Source organism: Ranitomeya variabilis, chromosome 2 (genome assembly GCF_051348905.1).
Source record: "Ranitomeya variabilis isolate aRanVar5 chromosome 2, aRanVar5.hap1, whole genome shotgun sequence".
Taxonomy (NCBI): domain Eukaryota; kingdom Metazoa; phylum Chordata; class Amphibia; order Anura; family Dendrobatidae; genus Ranitomeya; species Ranitomeya variabilis.
The window spans coordinates 459207179-459234378 of record NC_135233.1 but is presented as its reverse complement, the minus strand read 5'-3'; the positions used below and the strand labels follow the sequence as shown (position 1 = coordinate 459234378).

The window sequence follows — 27200 nt, the reverse complement described above, 5'->3', positions numbered from 1 at the left end:
TAAAATGTTTAAAACATCTCAATTTATTCAGTACAGTGAATGTGTGACACTTTCAGAAATCCCCGCACTTAAAGCCTCAGCTGCAATCACTGAGGTTATTAATGGTTGGCGCTGAATGCACTTGGGCAAATCATCAAGATCCACTGCTGGCAGCTCCTGTGTGATCACCGACCATGGAAGCCCCTGATGTGCTGGATGGGAGTCAAGACGGTAGCTGTGTTGGACAGCTGGCATAAAACTGTAACAACAGCGATGATGATGGCATTATAATATTAAATTTTTTTCACATATACCTTCGTAGCCTCAATCCTTAGTGACGGAGTCATCATTTTTGTATTTTTGCTTCTTTAAGTCACTTTTTTTTTGTCTTGTGATATTTGTTATTTTTTTCCTGTCAAATTCTTCTAAACGACTTACGAGGTTCTTGAGTCTTGCGCAAAATAAATATGCTCCTTAATTTTGTCTTTACCATTTTGCAAAATTGCATGAAAATTACAGCGAAATAACTGGTTTACGTAAAATCGCTCTAATGTGCCAACTGCAGGACATCTGCACCAAATTTTGTGACTTTTTTAAAGGCTGCAATAGATTAATCAGAAAAAAACATTTGGAAACCCCAAAGCAGATCTGCAATGGCGAACATAAATACAAAAAAAAGACAAACATAGATATAACAGACTTTAATAAAGATGCCAATTAAAATAAGAATTTTGGTACAGGCACGCTTAAGTATTTGCCGAGGACATTTCTGCACCAAAAAAGGTGTCTTGTGGCAGGAAAAACGCAGTGTAAAATATGTGGGTTTTTACTTGCATTTTTTATGCACTTTTTTACTTGCGTTTTATGGGTGAAAAAAAGTGCCGCAGCTTATCAATTCTTTCCGGTTTTCTTGCAGCATTTTTGGTGAATAAAAACCTAACTTTATTAAACGCACTGTAGACAAATCCCACAAGTAATCTGAATTAAAATAAAAAAAAACGCTGCAAAATTTATTTTTTTCAACAGTGTTGGTGGCTGAAAAAAAACCCTGCAAAAATATTCCATTTTAATATCGCTTTAGGCGAAAATTGAAAAACACCAAAAACTAAACAAGAAAAATACACAAATTATGAATCGGGTTTTATATATGATTCTGGTCTTATCCTTCATTTCTACAAAATTGATCTCTAGCGCTTACAGATTTTCAGCGCCGTTCACTTTCTTTTATTGCTGCTTTATTATATAATTTTTTTGTTGTTTTCCCTTATGTGGCAATGTGCTAATCAGGCAGTGAAGTTGAGCATTGCCTATAATGCCAGGTGCCGGCTTTGATTCAGTTGTGCCTATTAGTATACGGTGTAGGTGTCCCGGTGTTTATTCTGGCAGGAGGTGACAGATAACTGCTTTGATCTGATGTATTATTATAGGTGAGTTATGGTTTTATTTCAGTGACTCATTATATTCCCAGGTTTGTACTTGTTCCTGAAGATTCTATTTTTCATCGAATTATAAATGTCCTGCCTCGCATTTAGAGATGACAAGATGGAGAATAATGTACAGCTATAAAATAAAATGTAATATAAAACATTACCAGTCAGGCTAAGTTCTCACCAGTGTATAAAAAAATGGTCTGATTTTCATTCAGAAAAAAAAAAAGATGATTTTTCACCTGTTTTTATACATCAGTAGTTAATAACATTTCCAAAATGAAGGGTAAAAAGCATAATGTATCCATAAAAATGAGATAATATGTGATCAATCCGTTTTTTTTTGTGTGCATTCATTGACTTCAATGGGGAGACTCAACCGAAATAAGGAAGAAACTAGCACATGCTGCAATTTTTTTTTCACGTATTTTTTATGGATATCACTCAGGACGAAAATACGATCATGTGAACATAGTCTTAGGTAACACAACCTGAGGCCTGTTTCACATGTCAGTGGCTCCGGTACGTGTGGTGACAGTTTTCTCACGTACCGGAGACACTGACACACGTAGACACATTAAAATAAATGTGTCTCTGCACATGTCAGCGTGTTTTCATGGACCGTGTGTCCGTTTGAAAAACACAGAGACATGTCAGTGTTCGTGGGAGCGCACGGATCACACGGACCCATTAAAGTCAATGGGTCCGTGTAAACACGTACCGCACACGGATGCTGTCCGTGTGCCGCCCGTGTGCCGACTGAGTACCACACGGACAGTGCAGGAGACAGCGCTAGAGTTAAGCGCTGTCCCCCCTGCGCGTGGTGCTGAAGCCGCCATTCATTCCTTCTCTCCAGCAGCGTTCGCTGGAGAGAAGGAATGAAAAATCATTTTTTTTTTTTTTTTTTTTTTTTAAATAAAGTTCCCGGCCACCGCCCGCCTCCCATCCCCTGTGCACCCGCCCACTTGCATTAAAATACTCACCCAGCTCCCGCGATGCTTCCTCTCAGCGCGGCAGCTTGTCCTGTATGAGCGGTCACGTGGTGATGAATATGCGGCTCCACCTCCCGCTTAATGCAAGCGGGCAGGCGCACAGGGGGTGGGAGGCGGGCGGTGATCGGGAACTTTATTTTAAAAACAAAAAAAAATAAAAAAACATTGATTTTTCATTCCTTCTCTCCAGCGAACGCTGCTGGAGAGAAGGAATGAATGGCAGCTTCAGTACCACACACAGGGGGGACAGCGCTTACTGTAGCGCTGTCTCCTGCATGGTCCGTGTGGTACTCAGTCGGCACACGGGCGGCACACGGCTGCCGCACGTGTGCCACACTGATGTGCCACGTGAGCTCACGGACACGGATAACTCCGGTACCGATTTTTCCGGTACCGGAATTATCTGGACGTGTGAGACTGGCCTAAAAGGAACCTGATGTTGAGTGGAGAGGTGCAGTCCTAGGGTCACTGCCACTTTGTTAGCTATCCACTGGAATCACAGTATTTTTATCTGCACTGATCAGATCTTGATCTCAGATATATGTCCCATCCATGTCATTAGTGAAATGTCAAAGTATTGAACACATGAAGAAAAAGTGGTGCAAAAAAACAAGGAAAGTCATGACAGCAGCTAAAATCTAAGCAATCCTTCCACTTAGTGACAAATTATATCAGACGGTTCAACTGATGGCCTATAAAAAGGTATTTCATTACTTATGTACCACACAAGAAACATCTGATCATGAGTAAAATCAGTGAGCCATCTCAAAACCTTAGCAACCTTATTGTTGCAAAACATACTGATGGCATTGGTTACATAAGAATTTCTAAACTGCTGAAGGTTCCAGAGAGCACTGTGGGGCCATAATCAAGGAGTGGAATGAACATCATTTCACCATAAACCGGCCACATCCTGGTGCACCCTACAAGATTTCAGACAAAGGAGTAAAAAGAAATATCAGAAGAAGTTGTCCAAGAGCCGAGAACCACCTGTGGAGTGCTACGGAAAGACCTGGGATTAGCAGGTACAATTGTTTCAAATAAAACAATAGGTAATGCACTCTACTTCTATGGTCTTTATGCACGTTCACCACACAAGACTACATTTGTTGAACAAAAAGCATGTTATGTTCAAGTGCTTTTAATGTTTGCTCAACAACATTTAGACAAGCCTGTGAAATACTGGGAGAATATAGTCTGGTCAGATGAGACCAAAATTGAACTCTTTTGATGCCATAATATACACCATGTTTGGAGACCAAAAGGCACTGCATATCATCCCAAAAACACCATACCAACAGTAAAGCTTGGAGGTGGGAACATCATGGTGTGAAGCTGATTTTCAGCATACGGCACTGGCAAACTTCATGTGGTTGAAGGAAGGATGAAAACACAAATATACCAAGACATTCTTGATAAAAATCTGCTGCCATTTACCAGGATAAAGAAGATGAATCAAGGGTGAACATTTCAGCAAGATACTGATCTCAAACAGACAGCCAAGGAAATTCTCAATTAATTTCATAAGAAGAAAATAAAGCTGCTAGAATGGCCGAGCGAATCACCGGACCTGAATCCAATAGAAAATGTATGGAAGGAACTAAAGCTCAAAGTTCATAGAAGGAGCCCACGGGACCTTCAGGATTTGAAGTTTGTGTGGAAGAATGGGCCAAAATCGCACCTGAGCAATTCCTGCGACTAGTTTCTCCACACAGGAGGAGTCTTGAAGCTGTCATCACCAACAACGGTTTTTGTATGAAGTATTAAATACATTTCAGCAAGAGTGTTCAATACTTTTTCCGTGTCATTTCTCATTATTACACATAGAGTTGTGCTCAAAAGTTACATATCCCGGCAGAATTTTTGCTTTCTTGGCCTTTTTTCAGAGAGTATGAATGATAACACCAAAACGTTTTCTCCACACATGGTCAGTGGTTGGTGAAGCCATTTATTGTCAAACTACTGTGTTTTCTCTTTTTAAATCATAAAGACAACCCAAAATATCCAAATGACCCTGATCAAAAGTTCACATACCCTGGTGATTGTGGCCTGATAATATGCACAGAAGTTGACAAAAATAGGTTTGAATGGCTGCTAAAGGGAACATCCTCACCTGTGACCTGTTTTTCTAAATTAGAATATCATCAAAAAGTTAATTTATTTCAGTTCTTCAATACAAAAAAGGAAATATATATTCTATAGAGTCGTTACAAATAGATTAATCTATTTTAAGTGTTTCTGTTAGGCCGGCCTCACACTCAGCGTATGTAAATACGGTCCGTTTTTTACGGCCGTAATGCGCAGAAAAGTCCCCAAAATAGTGATCCGTATGTCATCCGTAGGCAGGGTGTGTCAGCGTATTTTGCGCATGGCATCCTCCGTATGTAATCCGTATGGCATCCGTACTGCGATATTTTCTCGCAGGCTTGCAAAACCGACATCTAATGGATTTATGTGCTCAAATGTTCGTTAAAACATATATACAGTATATATATGTCATTGAGACACATATATATATATTCTGTATTTATATTTAATTCTGCGCGATATATGTGAAAAGCCGGTAATTCAATTGCCGGCTTTTCATTTCTCCTTCCCAAACCCGACAGGATATGAGACATGGTTTACATACAGTAAACCATCTCATATCCCCTTTTTTTTGCATATTCCACACTACTAATGTTAGTAGTGTGTATGTGCAAAATTTGGGCGCTGTAGCTTGTAAAATAAAGGGTTAAATCGCGGAAAAAATTGGCGTGGGCTCCCGCACAATTTTCTCCGCCAGAGCGGTAAAGCCAGTGACTGAGGGCAGATATTAATAGCCTAGAGAGGGTCCATGGTTATTGGCCCCCCCGGCTACAAACATCTGCCCCCAGCCACCCCAGAAAAGGCACATCTGGAAGATGCGCCTATTCTGGCACTTGGCCACTCTCTTCCCACTCCCGTGTAGCGGTGGGATATGGGGTAATGAAGGGTTAATGTCACCTTGCTATTGTAAGGTGACATTAAGCCAGATTAATAATGGAGAGGCGTCAATTATGACACCTATCCATTATTAATCCAATAGTACGAAATGGTTAATAAAACACGCACACATGATTACAAAGTATTTTAATGAAATAAAGACACATGTTGTTGTAATATTTTATTAGACTCTTAATCCACCTGAAGACCCTCGTCCTGAAACAAAGTTAAAAAAACAAACAATATTCCATACCTTCCGTCGTTATGTCCCACGAAGTAAATCCATCTGAAGGGTTTAAATCATTTTACAGCCAGAAGCTGTGCTAATGCACTCGCTCGTGCCTGTAAACCCTGGGTACTGAAAGGAAAGCTGGGTGATCTGTAGTTACCTTGAGTTGCGGTGATGCGCCCTCTGCTGGATGTCCTCATATGAACTCGAGCGTGGGAACTTTTCCAAGGCTCCAGTTCATGAGGACATCTAGCAGAGGGCGACTCACCGCAACTCAAGGTAACTACAGATCACCCAGCTTTCCTTTCAGTACCCGGGGTTTACAGGCACGAGCGAGTGCATTAGCACAGCTCCTGGCTGTAAAATGATTTAACCCCTTCAGATGGATTTACCTCGTGGGACGTTACAGATCATCGGAGGGTATGTATATTGTTGGTTTATTATTTATCAGAGCGAGGATCTTCAGGTGGATTGAGAGAGCAATAAAATATTAAAACAACCTGTGTGTTTATTTCATTAAAATACTTTTTAATAATGTGTGTGTGTTTTTTTAACCCTTTCATACAATTGGATTAATAATGGATAGGTGTCATAATTGACGCCTCTCCATTATTAATCTGGCTTAATGTCACCTTACAATAGCAAGGTGACATTAACCCTTCATTACCCCATATCCCACCGCTACACGGGAGTGGGAAGAGAGTGGCCAAGTGCCAGAATAGGCGCATCTTCCAGATGTGCCTTTTCTGGGGTGGCTGGGGGCAGATGTTTGTAGCCAGGGGGGCCAATAACCATGGACCCTCTCCTGGCTATTAATATCTGCCCTCAGTCACTGGCTTTACCACTCTGGTGGAGAAAATTGTGCGGGAGCCCACGCCATTTTTTTCCGCAATTTAACCCTTTATTTTACAAGCTACAGCGCCCAAATTTTGCACATACACACTACTAACATTAGTAGTGTGGAATATGCAACAAAAAAAAAGGGACATGAGATGGTTTACTGTATGTAAACCATGTCTCATATCATGTCGGGTTTGTGAAGGAGAAATGAAAAGCCGGCAATTGAATTACCGGCTTTTCACTAACACCGCTGCGTATTTCTCGCAAGTCACACTGCTGGTCCATGTGGAATCCGTATTTTTCTCGCCCCCATAGACTTTCATTGGCGATTTTTTTTTGCGCAATACGGTGATAAACGCAGCATGCTGCGATTTTCTACGGCCGTACAAGACCGTATATTACGGATGTGTAATATACGGCAGATAGGAGCTGGGCCATAGAGATTCATTGAGCCATGTGTAATGCGTATTTTACGGACGTAGTTTATGCGCTCATACGTCCGTAAAACTCGCTAGTGTGAGGCCGGCCTTAATGTTGATGATTATGGCTTACAGCCAATGAAAACCCAAAAGTCATCTCAGTAAATTAGAAAAATAAAAAAAAAACACCTGCAAAGGCTTCCTAAGCGTGTAAAAAGGTCCCTTAGTCATTTTCAGTAGGCTCCACAATCATAGGGAAGACTGCTGACTTGACAGATGACCAGAAGACAGTCATTGACACACTCCACAAGGAGGGGAAGCCACAAAAGGTCATTGCTAAAGAAGCTGGCTGTTCACAGAGTGCTGTATCCAAGCATATTAATGGAAAGTTGAGTGGAAGGAAAAAGTGTGGTAGAAAAAGGTGCACAAGCAACCGGGATAACCACAGCCTTGAAATGATTGTTAAGAAAAGGCCATTCCAAAATTTGGGGGAGATTCACAAGGAGTGGACTGCTGCTGGAGTCATTGAGCTACCACACACAGACGTATCCAGGACATGGGCTACAAGTGTCGCATTCCTTGTGTCAAGCCACTCATGACCAATAGACAACGCCAGAAGCGTCTTACCTGGGCCAAGGAGAAAAAGAACTGGACTGTTGCTCAGTGGTCCAAGGTGCAGTTTTCAGATGAAAGTAAATTTTGCAATTCATTTGGAAATCAAGGTCCCAGAGTCTGCAGGAAGATTGAAGAGGCTCACAATCCAAGCTGCTTGAGGTATAGTGTGAAGTATCAACAATCAGTGATGGTTTGGGGAGCCATGTCATCTGCTGGTGTAGGTCCACTGTGTTTTATTAAGGCCAAAGTCAGCGCAGCCGTCTACCAGGAAATTTTAGAGCACTTCATGCTTCCCTCTGCAGACAAGCTTGCTGGAGATGGGAATTTCATTCTCTAGCAGGACTTGGCACCTGTCCACACTGCCAAAAGTACCAATACCTGGTTTATAAACAACAGTATCACTGTGCCTGATTGGCAGCAAACTCGCCTGACCGTAACCCTATAGAGAATCTATGGGGTATAGTCAAGAGGAAGATGAGAGACACCAGACCCAACAATGCAGACGAGCTGAAGGCTGCTATCAAAGCCACCTGGGCTTCCATAACATCTCAGCAGTGCCACAGGCTGATCGCATCCATGCCACGCTGCATTGGTGCAGTAATTGATGCAAAAGGAGCCCCGACCAAGTATTGAGTGCATTTACTGAATATACATTTCAGTAGACCAACATTTTGGATTCTAAAATCATTTTTTCAAGCTGGTGTTATAAAGTATTCTAATTTACTGAGATAATGACTTTTAGCTTTTCATTGGCTGCAAGCCATAATCATCAACATTAGCAGAAATAATGAGAATTCTAATTTAGTGAGAAGCACCTGCATATAGTAAGAGAGAGTTTGATGTATTATTGAGGTTCCAAGGTATGTGGGGTCCATGGTAAAAATCTTGGGGATGGTTTTGTGAGGAGCAGAGGAAGTTATCTTGTGAGGATCGGGGATTATTTGTGTGGAGGAAGCTGAAGAATAGGTGAAGGTAGAGTTAAAAGATTTGCAGAACCCTAGTCCAGCGTCCTCATTAAAAGTCTACGTTAGACAAGGGCAGTGCAGCTGGCACTCGAATACTTTCATTCTAGGTGGTTCTTTTGATTACTGGGTCTCATGACGTGTGTCAAGCCTCGATGTCATGATGTTGTGTTGAGTAATCACAAGAGGCGCATAGGACGCTGGCATTCGTGTGCCCGTTGATGAAGTTTACACTACTGTGGTCCAGCTGCCACGGAGTACCACTATGAACTCCAGACCAGGGTCTTGCAAATCTTTTTGCTCAACTGTAATGGAAGGGATAGGTTATGGACAGCCTTGTAAGTCATTGTTAATATTTTGTGCTAAAGTTTTTGTACAATCCGTGCCAAGAAAGGATTGGGAGAGGCAGAGAAGTAACGAGGGGATAGGTAATTTTTTTCGGGTGGAAGAGTTGAAGGTGTATTGGTGGTCTCCAGATCTCTACATGGAGGAGGAATGACACACCTTTGTACTACTGTAATACATGGGACACCAATGCTAGAATGAGCTGCAGGCTCATGTCAGACAACTGTAGAGCGTTAAGAGATGACAGTTACGTGTCCTACTTGCAAACACTACGCAACTCTGTGTCACTGTTTTCACACCGCAAAAATACACACACCCTTCTAACAGGCTCATGCACATACTCCTAACAAGAGCTACCTGATTTTCATGTAGCAATGTATGTGCAGGTCAGGGTGTGGGTCCTTTCTTTCTCCCACCCAGAAGCCATGTCCCCACCTTACCAATCTTCATCTCCTCCCTGAAGCGTTTCCACCTCACTCCAAGCGGTTCTAAAACCGGTTCAGCAGGTTGAAAGAAGATGATGAAAAAAAATAATAATACAGAGGATCCTCCCCCCACCGTTATTTCACAACTGGTTCTTTTGCAGAAGACACTCATGCTTCATCCATGTATATTCCAGCTTTGGAAGAGCAATCATTCTGAAGACTCCCAGAGGTTTTTGATGCACACCTAAGTAGACTTTCTAGAGATCAAATAGGACAAATCTGGTATTTCACGACTCACTCAAAAACCCACGGTCTTATCTTCAGTTTATACAGAAAGACGTCAAATGTGTCATCCATGGACTTGTCATCTTCTTGAGATGGTTCTTCATGTTTGGGCATAGACACGGTGAAGGTCCATCATCAATCAAGAAACACTGGATACTCAACAACAGGACAAAGTGGATCTCTCATTTTCAATTTGCTCCATCTTGAAAGAGGTCCCTGGACAACTCTAATAATATCTTTTGATATTGCGTTCCAATTTTAACATTTTATGTCCATCAATTGTATTTTGCTTTTGGAGAACATTCCACTTGATGGTATTTCAAGAAAATTAGGATTCATCCTCTCTGTACACTTTGGAAATACAAACTAGACAAGATGCCCAGGGCATTTCTGGTGAAGAAGTCCAGTTTGGGAAGTTGGAAGAGAAAGTGGGGTGAAGTACCCGATGAGGACAGAGGGGAGATGTACATTCCAGGTGAATCATCTTTTATTGTCATAATAATAATAATAATAATAATTTTATTTATATAGCGCCAACATATTCCGCAGCACTTTACAAATTATAGAGGGGACTTGTACAGACAATAGACGTTACAGCATAACAGAAATCACAGTTCAAAATAGATACCAAGAGGAGTGAGGGCCCTGCTCACAAGCTTACAATCTATGAGGAAAAGGGGGAGACATGAGAGGTGGATGGTAACAATTGCTTTAGTTATTCGGACCAGCCATAGTGTAAGGATCGGGTGTTCATGTAAAGCTGCATGAACCAGTTAACTGCTTAAGTATGTAGCAGTACAGACACAGAGGCTATTAACTGTATAAAGTGTATGAGAACATGATGCGAGGAACCTGATTATGGTTTAAGTTTTTTTATTTTTTGAATGGGCCACACAGGGACAGTTAGGTTAATGCGTTGAGGCAGTAGGCCAATCTGAACAAATTAGTTTTTAGGGCACCCTTAAAACTGTGGGGATTGGGGATTAATCGTATTAACCTAGGTAATGCATTCCAAAGAATCGGCGCAGCACGTGTAAAGTCTTTGAGACGGGAGTGGGAGGTTCTGATTATTGAGGATGCTAACCTGAGGTCATCAGCGGAGCGGAGGGCACGGGTAGGGTGGTAGACTGAGACCAGAGAGGAGATGTAGGGTGGTGCTGAGCCATGGAGTGCTTTGTGGATGAGGGTAATAGTTTTGTGCTGGATTCTGGAATGGATGGGTAGCCAGTATAATGACTGGCACAAGGTAGAGGCATCGGTGTAACGGTTGGTGAGGAATATGATCCTGGCAGCAGCATTCAGGACAGATTGGAGCAGGGAAAGTTTGGTAAGAGGGAGGCCGATTAGTAGAGAGTTACAATAGTCCTGACAAGAATGAATAAGTGAAACAGTATGAGTTTTTGCAGAGTCGAAAGTAAGAAAAGGGTGAATTCTAGAAATGTTTTTGAGATGCAGATAAGAGCGAGCCAGTGATCGGATGTGGGGGGTGAATGAAAGCTCGGAATCAAGTATGACCCCCAAGGCAGCGGGCATGTTGCTTTGGAGTAATGGTGGAACCGCACACGGAGATGGCAATGTCAGGCAAAGGTAGGTTAGTAGAGGGAGAGAACAAGAGGAGTTCAGTTTTTGACAGGTTCAGTTTCAGATAGAGGGAGGACATGATGTTACAGACAGCGGTAAGACAATCACTGGTGTTTTCTAAGAAGGTCAGAGTGAAAGCAGGAGAAGAGGTGTATAATTGGGTGTCGTCAGCATAGAGATGGTACTGGAAACCAAATCTACTGATTGTTTGTCCAATAGGGGCAGTATACAAAGAGAAGAGGAGGGGGCCTAGGACTGATCCTTGAGGAACCCCAAGAGTAAGGGCAAGGTGAGAGGAGGAACCAGCAAAAGATACAGTGAAGGAGCGGCCAGAGAGATAGGAGAACCAGGAGAGAACGGTGTCCTTGAGGCCGATGGAGTGGAGCATAGTGAGGAGGAGCTTATGATCCACAGTGTCGAATGCTGCGGAGAGACCCATCATATTTTATTATAACCTCTTTAGGCTTTCTTTCCAGTGGATTAAAGGGTTATTCCTAATAATAATAAAGTTATCCCCAATCTGCAGGATAGGGGATCTCGTTACTGATCACAAGGGTTCTGACCACTGGGACTCCAGTGATCCCAAGTTTGGGGCTCTAAAATCTCAAGAATGGGGCTCTACATCCTTGTCCTAAATGGAGAAAAGGTGAACACATGCATGACCTCTACTCTATTCCTGGTCTATAGTGTTGCTGAACTCTATGCACACCTATTTTCATTGGTCCCATAGACAATAAATGGAACATATCCATTCAGTACTGGACTCTAGAGCCCCATTCTTGGGATCACTGATGGTCCCAGTGGTCAGACCCCAAATGATCTGCAAGTTAGTTCCTAACCTACAGATAGGGAATAACTGCATTTTGGGGGGAATAAGCCTTTACATTTCCTGATGGATTTTATTGACTTATAATGGGGTCCAACAAACTTCAGATATTGACAGCAAGAATGCTGCAGATTATATTATTCCCCCCATTTAAAATACCATTACATAACTGGAGAAGAACCAAGCAGCTATCACAGTGCTTCTATGGCCCCTCCTGACAGCTATTTTACTACTTTTGTAAGAAAAAAAATATCAAGGTTGGTGACTTGTGTAGGAAGAACTAGAACAATGTTTGATGTCGATGTAAAGTTTTCCTGCCTGATCCTACATTTAGTTAATATTACCTAGTAAAATGACAAACGCTCATACGAAAACCATCAGGGAATCCATGAGAGTCAATAAGGTCATTCTGGTGCCATGTGCAGATTTTAGGTACCGTAGGCACAAAATCCATCCTATGTTCTTAGAACGGCATTACAAAACACAGATCGAAAAATGTTGAACTTAATAGACCTGTGTCTTTTTTTTTTTTCCAACCTACGTATTTGTTTAGAAATCCCCAAAAATTGGGGTAGCACTCCAAAGTTACATGGTGAGAAACCGGATTTTAATCAGCTCATGCGACGTTTCAGCTCAAAGTTGCTCAAAAGAGTCTTTATCAACTATGAAAAGTGCCACTTTTATTTTTCTTTACTTTTCTGTCTCTATGTATTTGTTTCTCAATATTCCCTCTTTCTAATTTGGGACTTTTTAGTTATGTAGGTAAAATTTATGTATCTCTGTAAGATGTGGACGCAGTAATTCCTCTTTAGACTGCCAGCTGCACTGTTACATCAGGCCCGATACCTAAAGGTGCCTTTAATAACCACACACGTAGGCACTGAAAACACCAAAATTTCCATCGAGGAGCCCAAACAGCAGGGCTGTGAGATGTCACATAGTTTACCTTTGCATATGTCCACTTCGTTAGCATAATAACACGATAAAAGACAAACATACTCCCGGATGTTCCCTCTCCCCATCACATGAGAACCAAAATCAAGAAAACTGCAACACCTCCATACAAAGTTGAATGTTATACAAATAATACAAATTAATAGTTAAAATCAATTATACCTACAGAAGAACTGAGAAGACCCAAATTACACCTGGTGGGATGTACAACTTGAGCAAATGTTAGGGTGGGCTTACGAGTGGCTAAAACTGCAACAACACAATTCGGCACAGCTTTCCACATGATTAGAGCTAAAAACTGTTTGACTGTTAAAAGGGGTTGTCACACCAGTAACATTAACCGGATAGGAAATAAACGTATTATAGTGGCGGTCTAAATGTTGGGTCGGACCCCAACCCTTTTTGTTCACAAGAACCGAGAGATTTTGTTCAATCTCCATTGTTCACAGGAACAGAGAGGCAGAGGTATGATCTCCAGAGACATAGAAAAGACATGGTTGTTACCGCTCAATTCGTAAGAAGACATAAGACTCATGATTGGGGGGACCTCCACCAGTTATAAATTACGGTAATCACCTGTGGTCAACAGGACAGGACTATCAAGGGCTGACATAGGCACCATGTAGAAATTACTTCTTTACAAATTTTTTTCGAATATCTAAGTCACAATACCTTGGGATCTGAGTGTCCACCAGAGCTCTTTGTTAGGGGCTTCATAGATTAGGTTTCACGTACAAGACTGAGGTTTCAAGCAGTGGTGTAACTTCAAGCTTGTGGCCCCAATTCAAAATCTCCAATAGGGTCCCCAACTATCACGGGTCTTCGCATGTGGGCCAAAAGGACCTTTCGTAAGCTTTAGGTTCCTCTGTCCAGGTTGAACGCAACCCCTCTGCCATATGTTCCTGGTTAGAAGTGTTGGCTAGAGGGATGGACAACACATCACCATTGGCTCAAGCTTTGTGATGGACTCATGTGCTTTAGGTGGGCTTCTGGAGAAGTGTACCTGGTCACCCCAATTGGAAAGTTTGTTGGAGGACGTACAATATCTGATGGAATTTCTTAAAAATAAAAAATAGTTTGATGTGGAAGAACCTGATGAACGAGCATAGGGGGCATGACCTTTTGGTTGTGCTGGAATGACAACCGCGAGCCGGGTCTTATTGCCATCAACGCCTCAACTCGCTAACGCTGCAATGGTTGAATGATTGAGGCCAGATCCGTAATAATGTGTAATAATTATAGGGGATAACTCAGGAGACTCTTTGCGTGGAACAAGACAACTACAGGACACAGTTTTATAAGTGGTAAAGTCTATATTATCACACGGTGATTCAAACAGGTGCAGAGAGAAACTCAAGTCCACAACACTTGGTGCAAATAATAAACGCAGCTTAGCAGTCTATAGGAAACTTCAGAGGAGAATGCAATGAAGCAGAAAGTCTATGAAGCACAGTTATTCTTGAGGATACTTGACACGAATAAATCCTTGTCTTAGTCCAGGCACAGATAGATATGCTTATTAGGCAGTTCAAATCATATCTTAGCTCAACCAGGGAGGCCTGGTTAATAGTCTCAGGTTATTGCAAAGCAGCAACAGCTTACATGACCAGCAAATGCAGATGGATGTAAACACGAACAGCAGATGAAGGAGGATTACTGGAAACTTGTGTATGCAGCAGGAACTCAGAGCAGAGTAGCAGGATCACCACACAGGTTCACAGGAGCAGGTATATAGCCAGGGAGTAATCAGAGGACAGGAGCTGGATGCAAGGCAGAATACTCTAGCACAGACTGAAGGCTGGGGTGGAGTTTTATAGCAGGAGACACAGTGCACATGAGACCAAAGACGCCATCTTGAAAAAGGGCAGTAATGCACAAAAGGTAAAAAATGTTCAGAGTCCTGACATAATGGTTCTGTAATGAGATAATTAATAACGTGCAACTCTTTTTAAACACAAATTGATGCAGTAATCAGCTGATCGCTGCAGGTGACGGCTTCTATAACCAAAGAAAAGTAGTATTACATGGCGGCAATTCAAATGAATACTTTACCACCTGTAACATATGGGTGTATCGGGTCCACTGGAGCAAGAGGTGTTTTTCTTGAGTGGCTCATTGCATGGGGCATCTCTATAATTTCTTAAGTGTGCAAATTAAAAGGGGTTGTCTTGGTAAGAGCACCCCTTTAAGTACCTCTCTGTAATTATAATATTCCTGATTGTGTCTGTATATCCCAATACAGTGACTTTGGAATATGTGCCCCAGAAAGATGCAGGACCCCAGTACGATAATGAGGTGGCTCTGGATCTGTCTCTCCCTCACCTGCGCTGTGTGGCGAAACATTTACCCTATGAAGAGGAACAGAGGAACTCCGGTCAATCGTCTCCAACTTCAGAGATGAGACTTTCACCCCAGGTATCTTGTTACTAAATGCATTGCTTATTTCAAAGTGATCCTGACTTACAGTGTCTATAATAGTCCAGAGCTGCATTCACAATTTTGTGGGCTTTAGAGCTGTAATCACCCTTCTTTCCTTGTTATCTTAATGTCTAATATCTGGTAATTAGCAATCTGGAAAGTGTAATATATCAGTTATCTGGTGTTACTTTTTATATGTATGGTAAATATAAGCTGGTAGAGCTGTCCGTCAGCCGGCATGTTGACTGTTTCCAATATAAGCAAGCAGAATTGTGATTTCAGCTCTCATTACTTTACATTTATCTTTTACAATATTTTATTGAATATCCTAATTTTTGCCATACATACTGTAGACATCTTGGTGTGGTTTTTGAGACGTCGCCTTTCGATAACGCGTTCTCCATGCTCATTACACCTTCAATATCACAGCAGGATGAACAGAAGGTGCTGTTTCACTGCACGCTGTGCGACAAGAGCTTCTCGTATCAAAGGATGCTGAACCGTCATATGAAGTGTCACAGCGAGGTGAAGAGACACCGGTGTGAGCACTGCGGGAAAGGATTCAATGACACTTTTGACCTAAAGAGACATGTGCGCACCCATACAGGTGAGGAGGGCAAAGGCGGAGATCCATAAGGTGGCAGTGGCACCGAATTTGGATGTTAGACTGCTGGACCAGTTGTTTGGGAGCGCAAATATTTCATCTGCACGTGGTTGAGGGTTCCTAAATAAAGAAAATATTGCAGACTGTATTGGTTAAAATAGGATTTTAACTTTGTTCCTTCACCCAAAACACTTGATGGTTGCAATTTTTCATGCAAGGCATAGGCGCTTAATGGTTGCAGTCTACTTTATGTAACTACGCGGACATGAACATCTATATATATAATTGTCTAAGGGGTACTTCCGTCTTTCGGTCGGCAACTTCCGTCACGGAAATGGCTGCCGTGACCAATCAGCGACGGGCACAGTCCGATTAGTCCCTCCCTACTCCCCTGCAACCAGTGCCCGGCGCCCGCATACTCCCCTCCAGTCACCGCTCACACAGGGTTAATGCCAGCGGTAACGGACCGCGTTATGTCGCGGGTAACGCACTCCGTAACCGCTGCTATTAACCCTGTGTGACCAAGTTTTTACTATTGATGCTGCCTATGCAGCATCAATAGTAAAAAGATCTAATGTTAAAAATAATAAAAAAAATAAAAAATCATTATATACTCACCTTCCGCCGCCTTTCCCGCTCCTCGCGACGCTCCGGTGACCGCTCCATGCAAGCGGCAGGTTCCGGTGGCAAGGATGGTATGCGAAAAGGACCTGCCATGACGTCACGGTCATGTGACCGCGACGTCATCACAGGTCCTGCACGAGAAGGACCTGCCATGACGTCACGGTCATGTGACCGCGACGTCATCACAGGTCCTGCGCGCCTGCGCGAGAAGGACCTGCCATGACATCACGGTTATGTGACCACGACGTCATCACAGGTCCTGCGCTCATACCAACCCTGGGACCGGAAGCTGCCGCGTGCACTGCACACAGGCGACAGGACTACAAGTGGCCCTCGGAAGGTGAGTATATGTTTATTTTTTTAACCTGTGACATACGTGGCTGGGCAATATACTACGTGGCTGGGCAATATACTACATCACTGGGCAATATACTACATGGCTGGGCAATATACTACGTAGCTGGGCAATATACTACGTGGCTGGGCAATATACTACGTGGCTCTGTGCTGTATACTACGTCACTGGGCAATATACTACGTAGCTGGGCAATATACTATGTGGCTGGGCAATATACTACGTCACTGGGCAATATACTACGTGGCTGGGCAATATACTACGTGACTGGGCAATATACTACGTGGCTGGGCAATATACTACGTAACTGGGCAATAAACTACGTGGCTGGGCAATATACTACGTGGCTGGGCAATATACTACATCACTGGGCAATATACTACATGGCTGGGCAATATACTACGTGGTTGGGCAATATACTACGTGGTTGGGCAATATACTACGTGGCTGGGCAATATACTATGTGGACATGCATATTCTAGAATACTCGATGCGTTAGAATCGGGCCACCATCTAGTTCAGAACATAAACAGTAACAGAACAACTCAGCACCTATGTCACTGTTAGCTTCACAGGGACCTCAGGTACAGTGTTAACTTCACGGGGACCTCGGGCACAGTGTTATCTTCATGGGGACCTCGGGCACAGTGTTAACTTCACGGGGACCTCGGGCACAGTGTTATCTTCACGGGAACCTCGGGCACAGTGTTATCTTCACGGAAACCTCGGGTACAGTGTTATCTTCACGGAAACCTCGGGTACAGTGTTATCTTCACGGGAACCTCGGGTACAGTGTTAACTTCACGGGACCTCAGGTACAATGTTAACTTCACGGGGACCTCGGGCACAGTGTTAACTTCACGGGGACCTCGGGCACAGTGTTAACTTCACGGGAACCTCGGGTACAGTTTTAACTTCACGGGGACCTCGGGCACAGTGTTACCTTCACGGGAACCTCGGGTACAGTGTTAACTTCACGGGAATCTCGGGTACAGTGTCAACTTCACAGGAACCTCGGGTACAGTGTCAATTTCACGGGTACCTCGGGTAGGGTTAACGTTCCACAGACCTCAGGTACAGTGTTAACTTCACACAGACCTCGGGTACAGTGTTATCTTCACGGGGACCTAGGGTACAGTGTTAACTTCACACACCTCGGGTACAATGTTAACTTCACATACACATCGGGTACAGTGTTAATGTCACACAGACATCGGGTACAGTGTTAATGTCACACAGAGCTTGGGTACAGTGTTAACTTCCCACAAACCTCGGACACCGTATTAACTTCACACACCTCGGGTACAGTTTTAACTTCACACAGACATCGGGTAGTGTTAAAGGGAACCTGTCACCCCCCAAATCGAAGGTGAGCTAAGCCCACTGGCATCAGGTGCTTATCTACAGCATTCTGTAATACTGTAGATTATCCCCCGATGTATCCTGAGAAAAAGAGGTTAGAATATACTCACCCAGGGGCGGTCCCGCTGCTGGTCTGGTCCGATGGGCGTCGCGGTCCGGCGCCTCCCATCTTCATCAGATGACGTCCTCTTCTGGTCTTCACGCTGCGGCTCCGGCACAGGCGTACTTTGTCTGCCCTGTTGAGGGCAGAGCAAAGTACTGCAGTGCGCAGGTGCCGGGAAAGGTCAGAGAGGCCTGGCGCCTGCGCACTGCAGTACTTTGCTCTGCCCTCAACAGGGAAGACAAAATACGCCTGTGCCGGAGCCGCAGCGTGAAGACCAGAAGAGGACATCATCTGATGAAGATGGGAGGCGCCGGACCGGACCGCGATGCCCATCGGACCCGGACCGCAGTGGGACCGCCCCTGGGTGAGTACAATCTAACCTCTTTTTCTCATCTTTTAGGATACATCGGGGGCTTATCTACAGCATTACAGAATGCTGTAGATAAGCCCCTGATGCCGGTGGGCTTACCTCACCCTCGATTTTGGGGGTGACAGGTTCCCTTTAACTTCACACAGACATCGAGTACAGTATTAACTTCATACAGACATCAGGTACAGTGTTAATGTCACACAGACCTCGGGTACAGTGTCATCTTCATGGGGACCTAGGGTACAGTGTTAACCTCACACACCTCGGATACAATGTTAACTTCACACAGACCTCGGGTACAGTGTTAATGTCACACAGACAATGGGTACAGTGTTAATGTCACAGACATCGGGTACAGTGTTAATGTCACACAGACAATGGGTACAGTGTTAATGTCACAGACATCGGGTACAGTGTTAACCTCACACACCTCAGGTATAGTGTTAACATCACACTGACCTTGGGTAACGTATAAATAGTACAGGTGACTGCATTCATCATAGAGTGGTTCTGGGGGTCAGACCAGTAACTTATCAATATTTTGATTTTCCCAAAAATTCCTTTAAGTTAGGTTGTCAGAAAGTGATCTTAACAGTCCTTTTGTCAGCATGTTCAATCACTAGTCAAGCGTTAGGTTTAACATAATTTCCTGAGAAGCATAGACAACGCAATCAATGTGGTTACGTGTCCTGATGTCACTTATGACTCCAGAAACAAAGCAGAAATAAAACAATAGTTACCAAACTTCGGTCACTGTTCTTGCGGCAATCGCAGGATATGATCCTATTGAATACAATACTACAGCCACTAGAGGGCGAATTTACTTGTTTTTGTTCTTTTGGAAAAAAATTGTGGAGAAGTGGAGCCATCTAGGGGTTGATGATTTGGTTTAATTTTTATTTATGGTGGCCACAAAAAAAGCAAGAAAAGGATATTACCCGTGCACTAGCACCACCTAGTGATCGTGGTTACAAAATTGATGGCTTGCAATAAACCTAATACAAATAGAGAAAAAGACAAGCACATCCAAGCAAGTGTGAACAGGCGCCAACCAAAAAAAGCATACAAGTTGAAAAACAGTAAAGGTTGCACCATGATTAACCAAGAATGATTACTCTAGAAAAATGTTCCCCAATAGGTCATGTTTTCAGGATTTCCTTAGTATTGCACGGGTGATGCAATTATCACCTGTGCAATACTAAGTAAATACTGAAAATCTATATATATAATTGTCTAAGGGGTACTTCCGTCTTTCTGTCGGCAACTTCCGTCACGGAAATCCCGCGTCGCTGATTGGTCTCGCCAGCTGCCTGTCATGGCTTCCGCGACCAATCAGCGACGGGCACAGTCTGATTAGTCCCTCCCTACTCCCCTGCAATCAGTGCCCGGCGCCCGCATACTCCCCTCCAGTCACCGCTCACACAGGGTTAATGCCAGCGGTAACGGACCGCGTTATGCCGCGGGTAACGCACTTCGTAACCGCTGCTATTAACCCTGTGTGACCAAGTTTTTACTATTGATGCTGCCTATGCAGCATCAATAGTAAAAAGATCTAATGTTAAAAATAATAAAAAAAAATAAAAAATCATTATATACTCGCCTTCCGCCGCCTTTCCCGCTCCTCGTGACCGCTTCATGCAAGCGGTAGGTTCCAGTGGCAAGGATGGTATGTGAAAAGGACCTGCCATGACGTCACGGTCATGTGACCGCGACGTCATCACAGGTCCTCCGCGCGAAGGACCTGCCATTACATCACGGTCATGTGACCGTGACGTCATCACAGGTCCTGCGCTCATACCAACCCTGGGACCGGAAGCTGCCGCGTGCACCGCACACAGGCGACAGGACTACAAGGGGCCCTCAGAAGGTGAGTATATGTTTATTTTTAACCTGTGACATACGTGGCTGGGCAATATACTACGTGGCTCTGTGCTGTATACTACGTCACTGGGCAATATACTACGTCACTGGGCAATATACTACGTCGCTGGGCAATATACTACGTCACTGGGCAATATACTACGTCACTGGGCAATATACTACGTCACTGGGCAATATACTACATGGCTGGGCAATATACTACATGGCTGGGCAATATACTACGTGGCTGGGCAATATACTACGTGGCTGGGCAATATACTACGTCGCTGTGCAATATACTACGTGGCTCTGTGCTGTATACTACGTCGCTGTGCAATATACTACGTGGCTCTGTGCTGTATACTACGTCACTGGGCAATAAACTACGTAACTGGGCAATATACTACGTGGCTGGGCAATATACTACGTGGCTGGGCAATATACTACGTCACTGGGCAATATACTACGTGGCTGGGCAATATACTACGTGGCTGGGCAATATACTACGTGGCTCTGTGCTGTATACGTCGCTGTGCAATATACTACGTGGCTCTGTGCTGTATACTACGACACTGGGCAATATACTACGTAACTGGGCAATATACTACGTGGCTGGGCAATATACTACGTCACTGGGCAATATACTACGTGGCTGGGCAATATACTACGTGGCTGGGCAATATACTACGTAACTGGGCAATATACTACGTGGCTGGGCAATATACTACGTGGCTGGGCAATATACCACGTGGCTGGGCAATATACCACGTGGCTGGGCAGTATACCACGTGGTTGGGCAATATACTACGTCGCTGGGCAATATACTACGTGGACATGCATATTCTAGAATACCCGATGCGTTAGAATCGGGCCACCATCTAGTATTTAATATGAGTTTAACTTTTTATATTGAGGAACTGAAATAAAATAACTTTTTGATGATATTCTAATTTTGTGAGAAGCACCTGTACATAACATTTTAATATCTATAAGTTTCATATATACATATTTTTATTATACTTTGGTATTTTTTTATACTTGTTAAAACATTTTTTACATTGTTTTTTTTCCAGTTTCACTACTTTTCATTTTATATTTTTTTCACAGATCAATAGCATAAGTGAAAATAAGAAACTTTTGAATATATATAATTATAAAAATCTGCTTCTTACTCCTTGTGGACTGATTATTTACTTTCAATATTCTCAATTGAAGGGTAAAATCTGTATTCAGTGAAGACAGGCTTACCCATTACTGAGATAGGAGATGACAGTTGGTGCCCATAAGGTTCTATGTAGAACTGTAAGTGTTGCAGAATGTCTGTGTCGGTTTCTAGCTCCTCCTTTCCCTCATCATAAATTTTTTCCTCCTTTCCCTCATCATAGATTTTTAAAAGCACCAAATGTCATCTCCTATCCCAGTAATAGGAAAATCTGTATTCACGAGACAAATTTTACCTATGAATTGAGAAAGAGTAATCAATCCAGGAGATGAAACAAGAAAATTTTTCTGATAAGATATATTACAAAGATGCTTATTTTCACATGTATTATCAATTTATTAAATGAAAATTAAAACAACGGTTACTGTTTAAAAGTAATTCATTAGCGCTACTTAAATCCTCATATAATAAGACTATGGCTGCCTGTGATCCAGCTGCATGTAAACAGGCTGGTGACTAAGTCTTCGCGATGAGGGGCTGCATCCTGTATGAACTCCACAAGAACATATTCAATGGCAAAATTATTGAACTTTCAGGAAACCTATAAAAGTTTCTTGTTTGCCTATCTTAAAGGAAAGCTATTATCAGAAAATTACTTATTCTTTAAATCAGTTTTTTTTTGTATTAAATGTATATATTTTGTCAATGTTTTTTTCCACATCACAATCTGTACGAAAAATTAAAAAAATAACAGAAAATAGAAATCTTGCCATTTTCACACCAGTCGCTGGTGTTTTTTTTTTTAACACTTTAATTTCCTGTTCTTTCAGGAAATGCACATGTACATTAACCACAGTGGTCAGATCTCCACCCTATATTTTGCACTGAAGCATCTAATGAGCGTGTGCAAAGGTCATTGTGAAAGGAGGGGGAGCAGGTGAGCTGTGAAATTACCTATTGTGAGAGGTGTTACCTGTTAAAATTATAACACTCCCTCTGATGATAATGAGCCTGATGAAAACTGTTCCTGAAAGGATAAGAAGTGAGAGACCAAAAAATGTGGCCACTTTGAAATTTGCAAGATAACTAATTTTATTTTTGATTTATAAAGATCATAATATATTAAAAAAAAAATGCAAAAAATTTGAAAAAACAAAACAAAACAAAACTGATTTAAACAATAGAACATTTTCTGATTAAGCTGAAAACTCAGCCCAAGAACTAATCCAGATCCTGACCAGGGGAATGTAGATATAACATAAATGAAATTGATACAATTGTGACTTGACTCGAAAAAAATACATCCAAAATGTCAAAGACAACTTTCCGTTTCCTTCTTCATAGGAGTACGCCCTTACAAGTGCCACCTTTGTGACAAGGCCTTCACCCAGCGCTGCTCTTTGGAGTCTCATCTGAAGAAGATCCATGGAGTACAACAAAATTATGCCTATAAGGAGAGGAGGACCAAGCTGTATGTGTGTGAAGACTGTGGATACACAGCAGACAGCCAGGAGAGCCACCTACATCACCTGCAACACCAGCATCCCGACAGCGCCTTAATCCAACGTGCCACCAAGAAATTGGCGGTGGCATTACACGGCGGGGTCAACCCCCTGCTGCACGGCAGTCACCTCCTCTGTAGTAGTCCCAGCCACTCCTTATAAGACAGTATTATTAATGGGGCATCATTTCAAAGAACTGCTTCTACCAGCACCTACTGCCAAGCACGCAAATTAATGAATCCGTGCTACATCAAAGAGCCCACTAACCTTCCAGGATACATAGACCTGTATGCACTGAACTGTTGGCCAATATCTACTACTAAGGCCGGGGTCACACTCAGCGTAGGGAAATACGGTCCGTATTTTACATGCGTAATACGCAGAAATGTTCCCAAAATAGTGATCCGTATGTCATCCGTAGGCAGGGTGTGGCATATTTTGCGCATGGCATCCTCCGTATGTAATCCATATGGCATCCGTACAGCGAGATTTTCTCGCAACCTTGCAAAACGGACATACAATGGATCCATGGGCTCATATACTCATGAAAACATATATATAGTCTATATGTCAGTGAGACACATATATATATCTATATGTATATTTCATAAAGCGCTAGATAGCAGAAAAGCCGGGAATTCAATTGCCGGCTTTTGCTATCTCCTTCTCAAACCCGACAGGATATGAGACATGGTTTACATACAGTAAACCACTTCATATCCCTTATTTTTTTTACATATTCCTCATTAGTAATGTTCCAAGTGTCTGTGTGCAAAATTTGGGGGCTCTAGCTGTTAACATAAAGGGTTAAATCATGGAAAAAATTGGCGTGGGCTCCCGCGCAATTTTCTCCGCCAGAGTGGGAAAGCCAGTGACTGAGGGCAGATATTAATAGCCTAGGGAGGCACCATGGTTATAGGACCCCCCCCTGGCTAAAAACATCTGCCCCCAGCCACCCCAGAAAAGGCACATCTGTAAGATGCGCCTATTCTGGCACTTAGCCTCTCTCTTCCCACTCCCCTGTAGCGGTGGGATATGGGGTAATGAAGGGTTAATGTCACCTTGCTATTGTAAGGTGACATTAAGCCAGGTTAATAATGGAGAGGTGTCAATAAAACACCTATCCATTATTAATACAATAGTAGTAAATAGTTAATAAAGCACACACACATTAGGAAAAAAGTATTTTATTGAAATAAAGACACAGGGTGTTGTAATAGTTTATTATACTCTCAATCCAATTGAAGACCCATGTCACCTGAAACAAAGTTAAAATAAAAAATCAACAATATCCCATACTTTCCGTCGTTCAGTCTTGTCCTACGCTGTAAATCCATCTGAAGGGGTTAAATAATTTTACAAGCAGGAGCCTGCTAATGCAGCCACCCCTGCCTGTAAAAACTGGGGAATGAATGGAAAGCAGGGGAACGTAGCTACCTAGACTTGCGGTGCTGTGCCCCCTGCTGGCATAACCTCAGATGAACTCGAGCGTGAGAAAATATTCAGAAAAATTCCCACTCTCGAGGCTTTTCTGCTATCTAGCGCTGTATGAAATATAAATATATATATATGTGTCTCACTGACATATATATACCCCTATACTATGTGTAGACATTTATTTTAGCTATTCTATTCTAACCTGTCAGTGTGATTTTACTGTACACCGCGCTGAATTGCCGTCTTTTCTATAGAACACTGCTGCGTATTTCTCGCAAGTCACACTGCTGGTCCGTGTGTAATCTGTATTTTTCTTGCCCCCATTGACTTTCATTGGCGGATTTTTTGCGCAATACGCTGACAAACGCCGCATGCTGCGATTGTCTACGGCCGTACAAGACCGTAAAATACGGATGCGTAAAATACGCCAAATAGGAGCTGGGCCATGGAGAATCATTGTACCGTGTGCAATGCGTATTTTCTGCGCCTCTCATACGTCCGTAAAACTCGCTAGTGTGACGCCAGCCTAAAGTTCTTCTTGAACGAAAAATAATCGATAGTTCTATAGTAATGACCACAAGGAAAAGGTTCACTCTCTAGATGATCCATCAGTTGATATTCCCTGTAACCTCTAGTCCACCAGGGAGCATGCCCAGCCAGGAAAGAACCACAAGCACTGAAGAATGGCTTGAATAAATATTAGAAATAGTGTGAAACATTTATCATTGACCTGACAATTTTTTTTTTTTTTTGCTTTAAAGAAGTCACAATTTATGTCTTTGACACTTTGAGACATGTTAAATTTTTTTCCCGCCGGTCTAGGTTAGCACCCGAGCATGTTCACTCTACATTATCTACGAGAGTAGAGTGAACATGCTCGGGTGCTAACCTAGATAACCTTATAAATTTAAAGGACCAATATACTCCTCAAAGCAAGACATCATAGTGTACAGTATTGCAAACCACATTAATAAAAAAATGGTGTAATTTGTGGCAAATCTTTAGCGCACCCTCTTTATCTCTGACACTGTATATTTTTTAAATGTCGAAATGTTGCACCTTAACCATATATTTGGCGCAATTGACTCCAGCACTTTTTCAGCTTAGCACACTGCCCAGTGTTTAATAAGAGCCTGAGACAAATAAACTAACTGTTGCAAAACTTTTCAAACATGGGGTAAAAAAAAAAAGTTTACACCATAAATGTAAATATTTGCTCAGCGCCTTTCTTTTCTCCTGAGGCACCCATGTCCTTTTTTTAAAAAATAAATAAATAAATAAATGATGCTTTTTTATGACTTTTGTGTACAAAAGTAATCATAAATATGTTGCATTTCTCACCAAAAGTGTTTAGTGTAAGTACTCTAACATAGCGTAATAAATGGCGTAAATCGTTGGTCAATTTGGCTTAGGCATTTACGACAATTAAATGTTGCAATTTGTACAAAAATTTGGAGTAAAAGTGATGATAAATGGTCCCTCTAGTACATTTAATATCTACATACAGTTGTTAAAAGTTGAAGAGTAATGTCAGCTCATTCTCATTAAGAACACTATCGGCGCATAACGGACTCCGCTGACTACAAAGGGGTCCTTTGGGTTTCCGTCATTTTAGCAGGACATGCTGCGCTAGTTCTCTGCGGCAGAATGTTACTACTGAGTTTGCTTAAAAAAAAATAAAAACATGGGGATGTGTCCGGATGCTGGCCTGAGCAGACGCGCGGCTGCAGAGCTTCCGCCAGGCATTCTATTATACCGGCTTTTGGTACCTGCACCGGCGCCTTTCCTGCCTCACCGATGGCTCCAAGGAGTGCGAGGACGCCTGTACATCCCGTAGCGGGGGCGGCCAGCTGTGACCGCTCTGGATGCTTTCCTCCTGGCGTGTCGGTCCCGGTGCCACCTTGACGGGAGGGGGATAACACCAGACGGGCAATAGATGTTTCTAATAGAAATAATATACACTACCTCATATTTAGTCTAGATGCGGAAAAGGCATTTGGAATGGTAAGCGTCATCAGATCTCCAAGCGTGTCCCTGTCTCTCATAAATGACAGGGGGTCTTTCAGCCCCCGACATTACTAAATATTACTGGGCTTCTCACTTATGTAGGATTCCTTTGTGGGCTTCACTATGGGCATACAACAAATGGACAGAAATAGAGAAACTATGGCCGGCACCAATCCATTCAAATTCAGTATTATGGTCAAGTAGGCCCACTAGAATTTCAGTATCCATGTTGGGCCCTATGTTGTTTACGAGGGAGATGACTTTCATGCATGAAGAAGTTCAGTCTGGTCTCCTCTAACTCGCCAATGATTTCCTACATATATCAGCCTGTGTTACCAAATAGTATGGACCCTACAATGGTCCACCCTTGATCTCTTCGAGATTATTTAGGTTTGGCACACCGAAGGTCTCCTTGTCGACTGACTTTGATAGGATTTGCAAAAGGGGTCCGTCGACCAAAGGATTAATCTAAGAAAATTTATAGGATTCTAAGTTTTCCTCAAGAAGGCCAACAACTAAATCATTCCTACATGAGCAGATGGGAATCTGCCCT

At 42.7% G+C, this 27200-nt stretch overlaps 1 protein-coding gene and 1 long non-coding RNA gene across 2 annotated transcripts; one reads left to right on the top strand and one right to left on the bottom strand.

The window, feature by feature from the left end:
* Positions 1-23: 23 nt before the first annotated feature.
* On the bottom strand, positions 24-9270 carry LOC143806650 (uncharacterized). Its single transcript, XR_013221525.1, has 3 exons — positions 9130-9270; positions 7478-7582; positions 24-238 (listed from the first exon to the last, which is right to left on the bottom strand). It is a non-coding gene; the product is annotated as an uncharacterized LOC143806650 (long non-coding RNA).
* A 94-nt stretch (positions 9271-9364) lies between these two features.
* OVOL1 (ovo like transcriptional repressor 1) lies at positions 9365-26325 on the top strand. The gene is made up of 4 exons (XM_077287426.1): positions 9365-9957; positions 15086-15258; positions 15691-15868; positions 23046-26325. The coding sequence occupies exons 1-4, from the start codon at positions 9858-9860 to the stop codon at positions 23363-23365; spliced, it is 771 nt and encodes a 256-aa protein (XP_077143541.1). The 5' UTR covers positions 9365-9857; the 3' UTR covers positions 23366-26325.
* Positions 26326-27200: the final 875 nt, after the last annotated feature.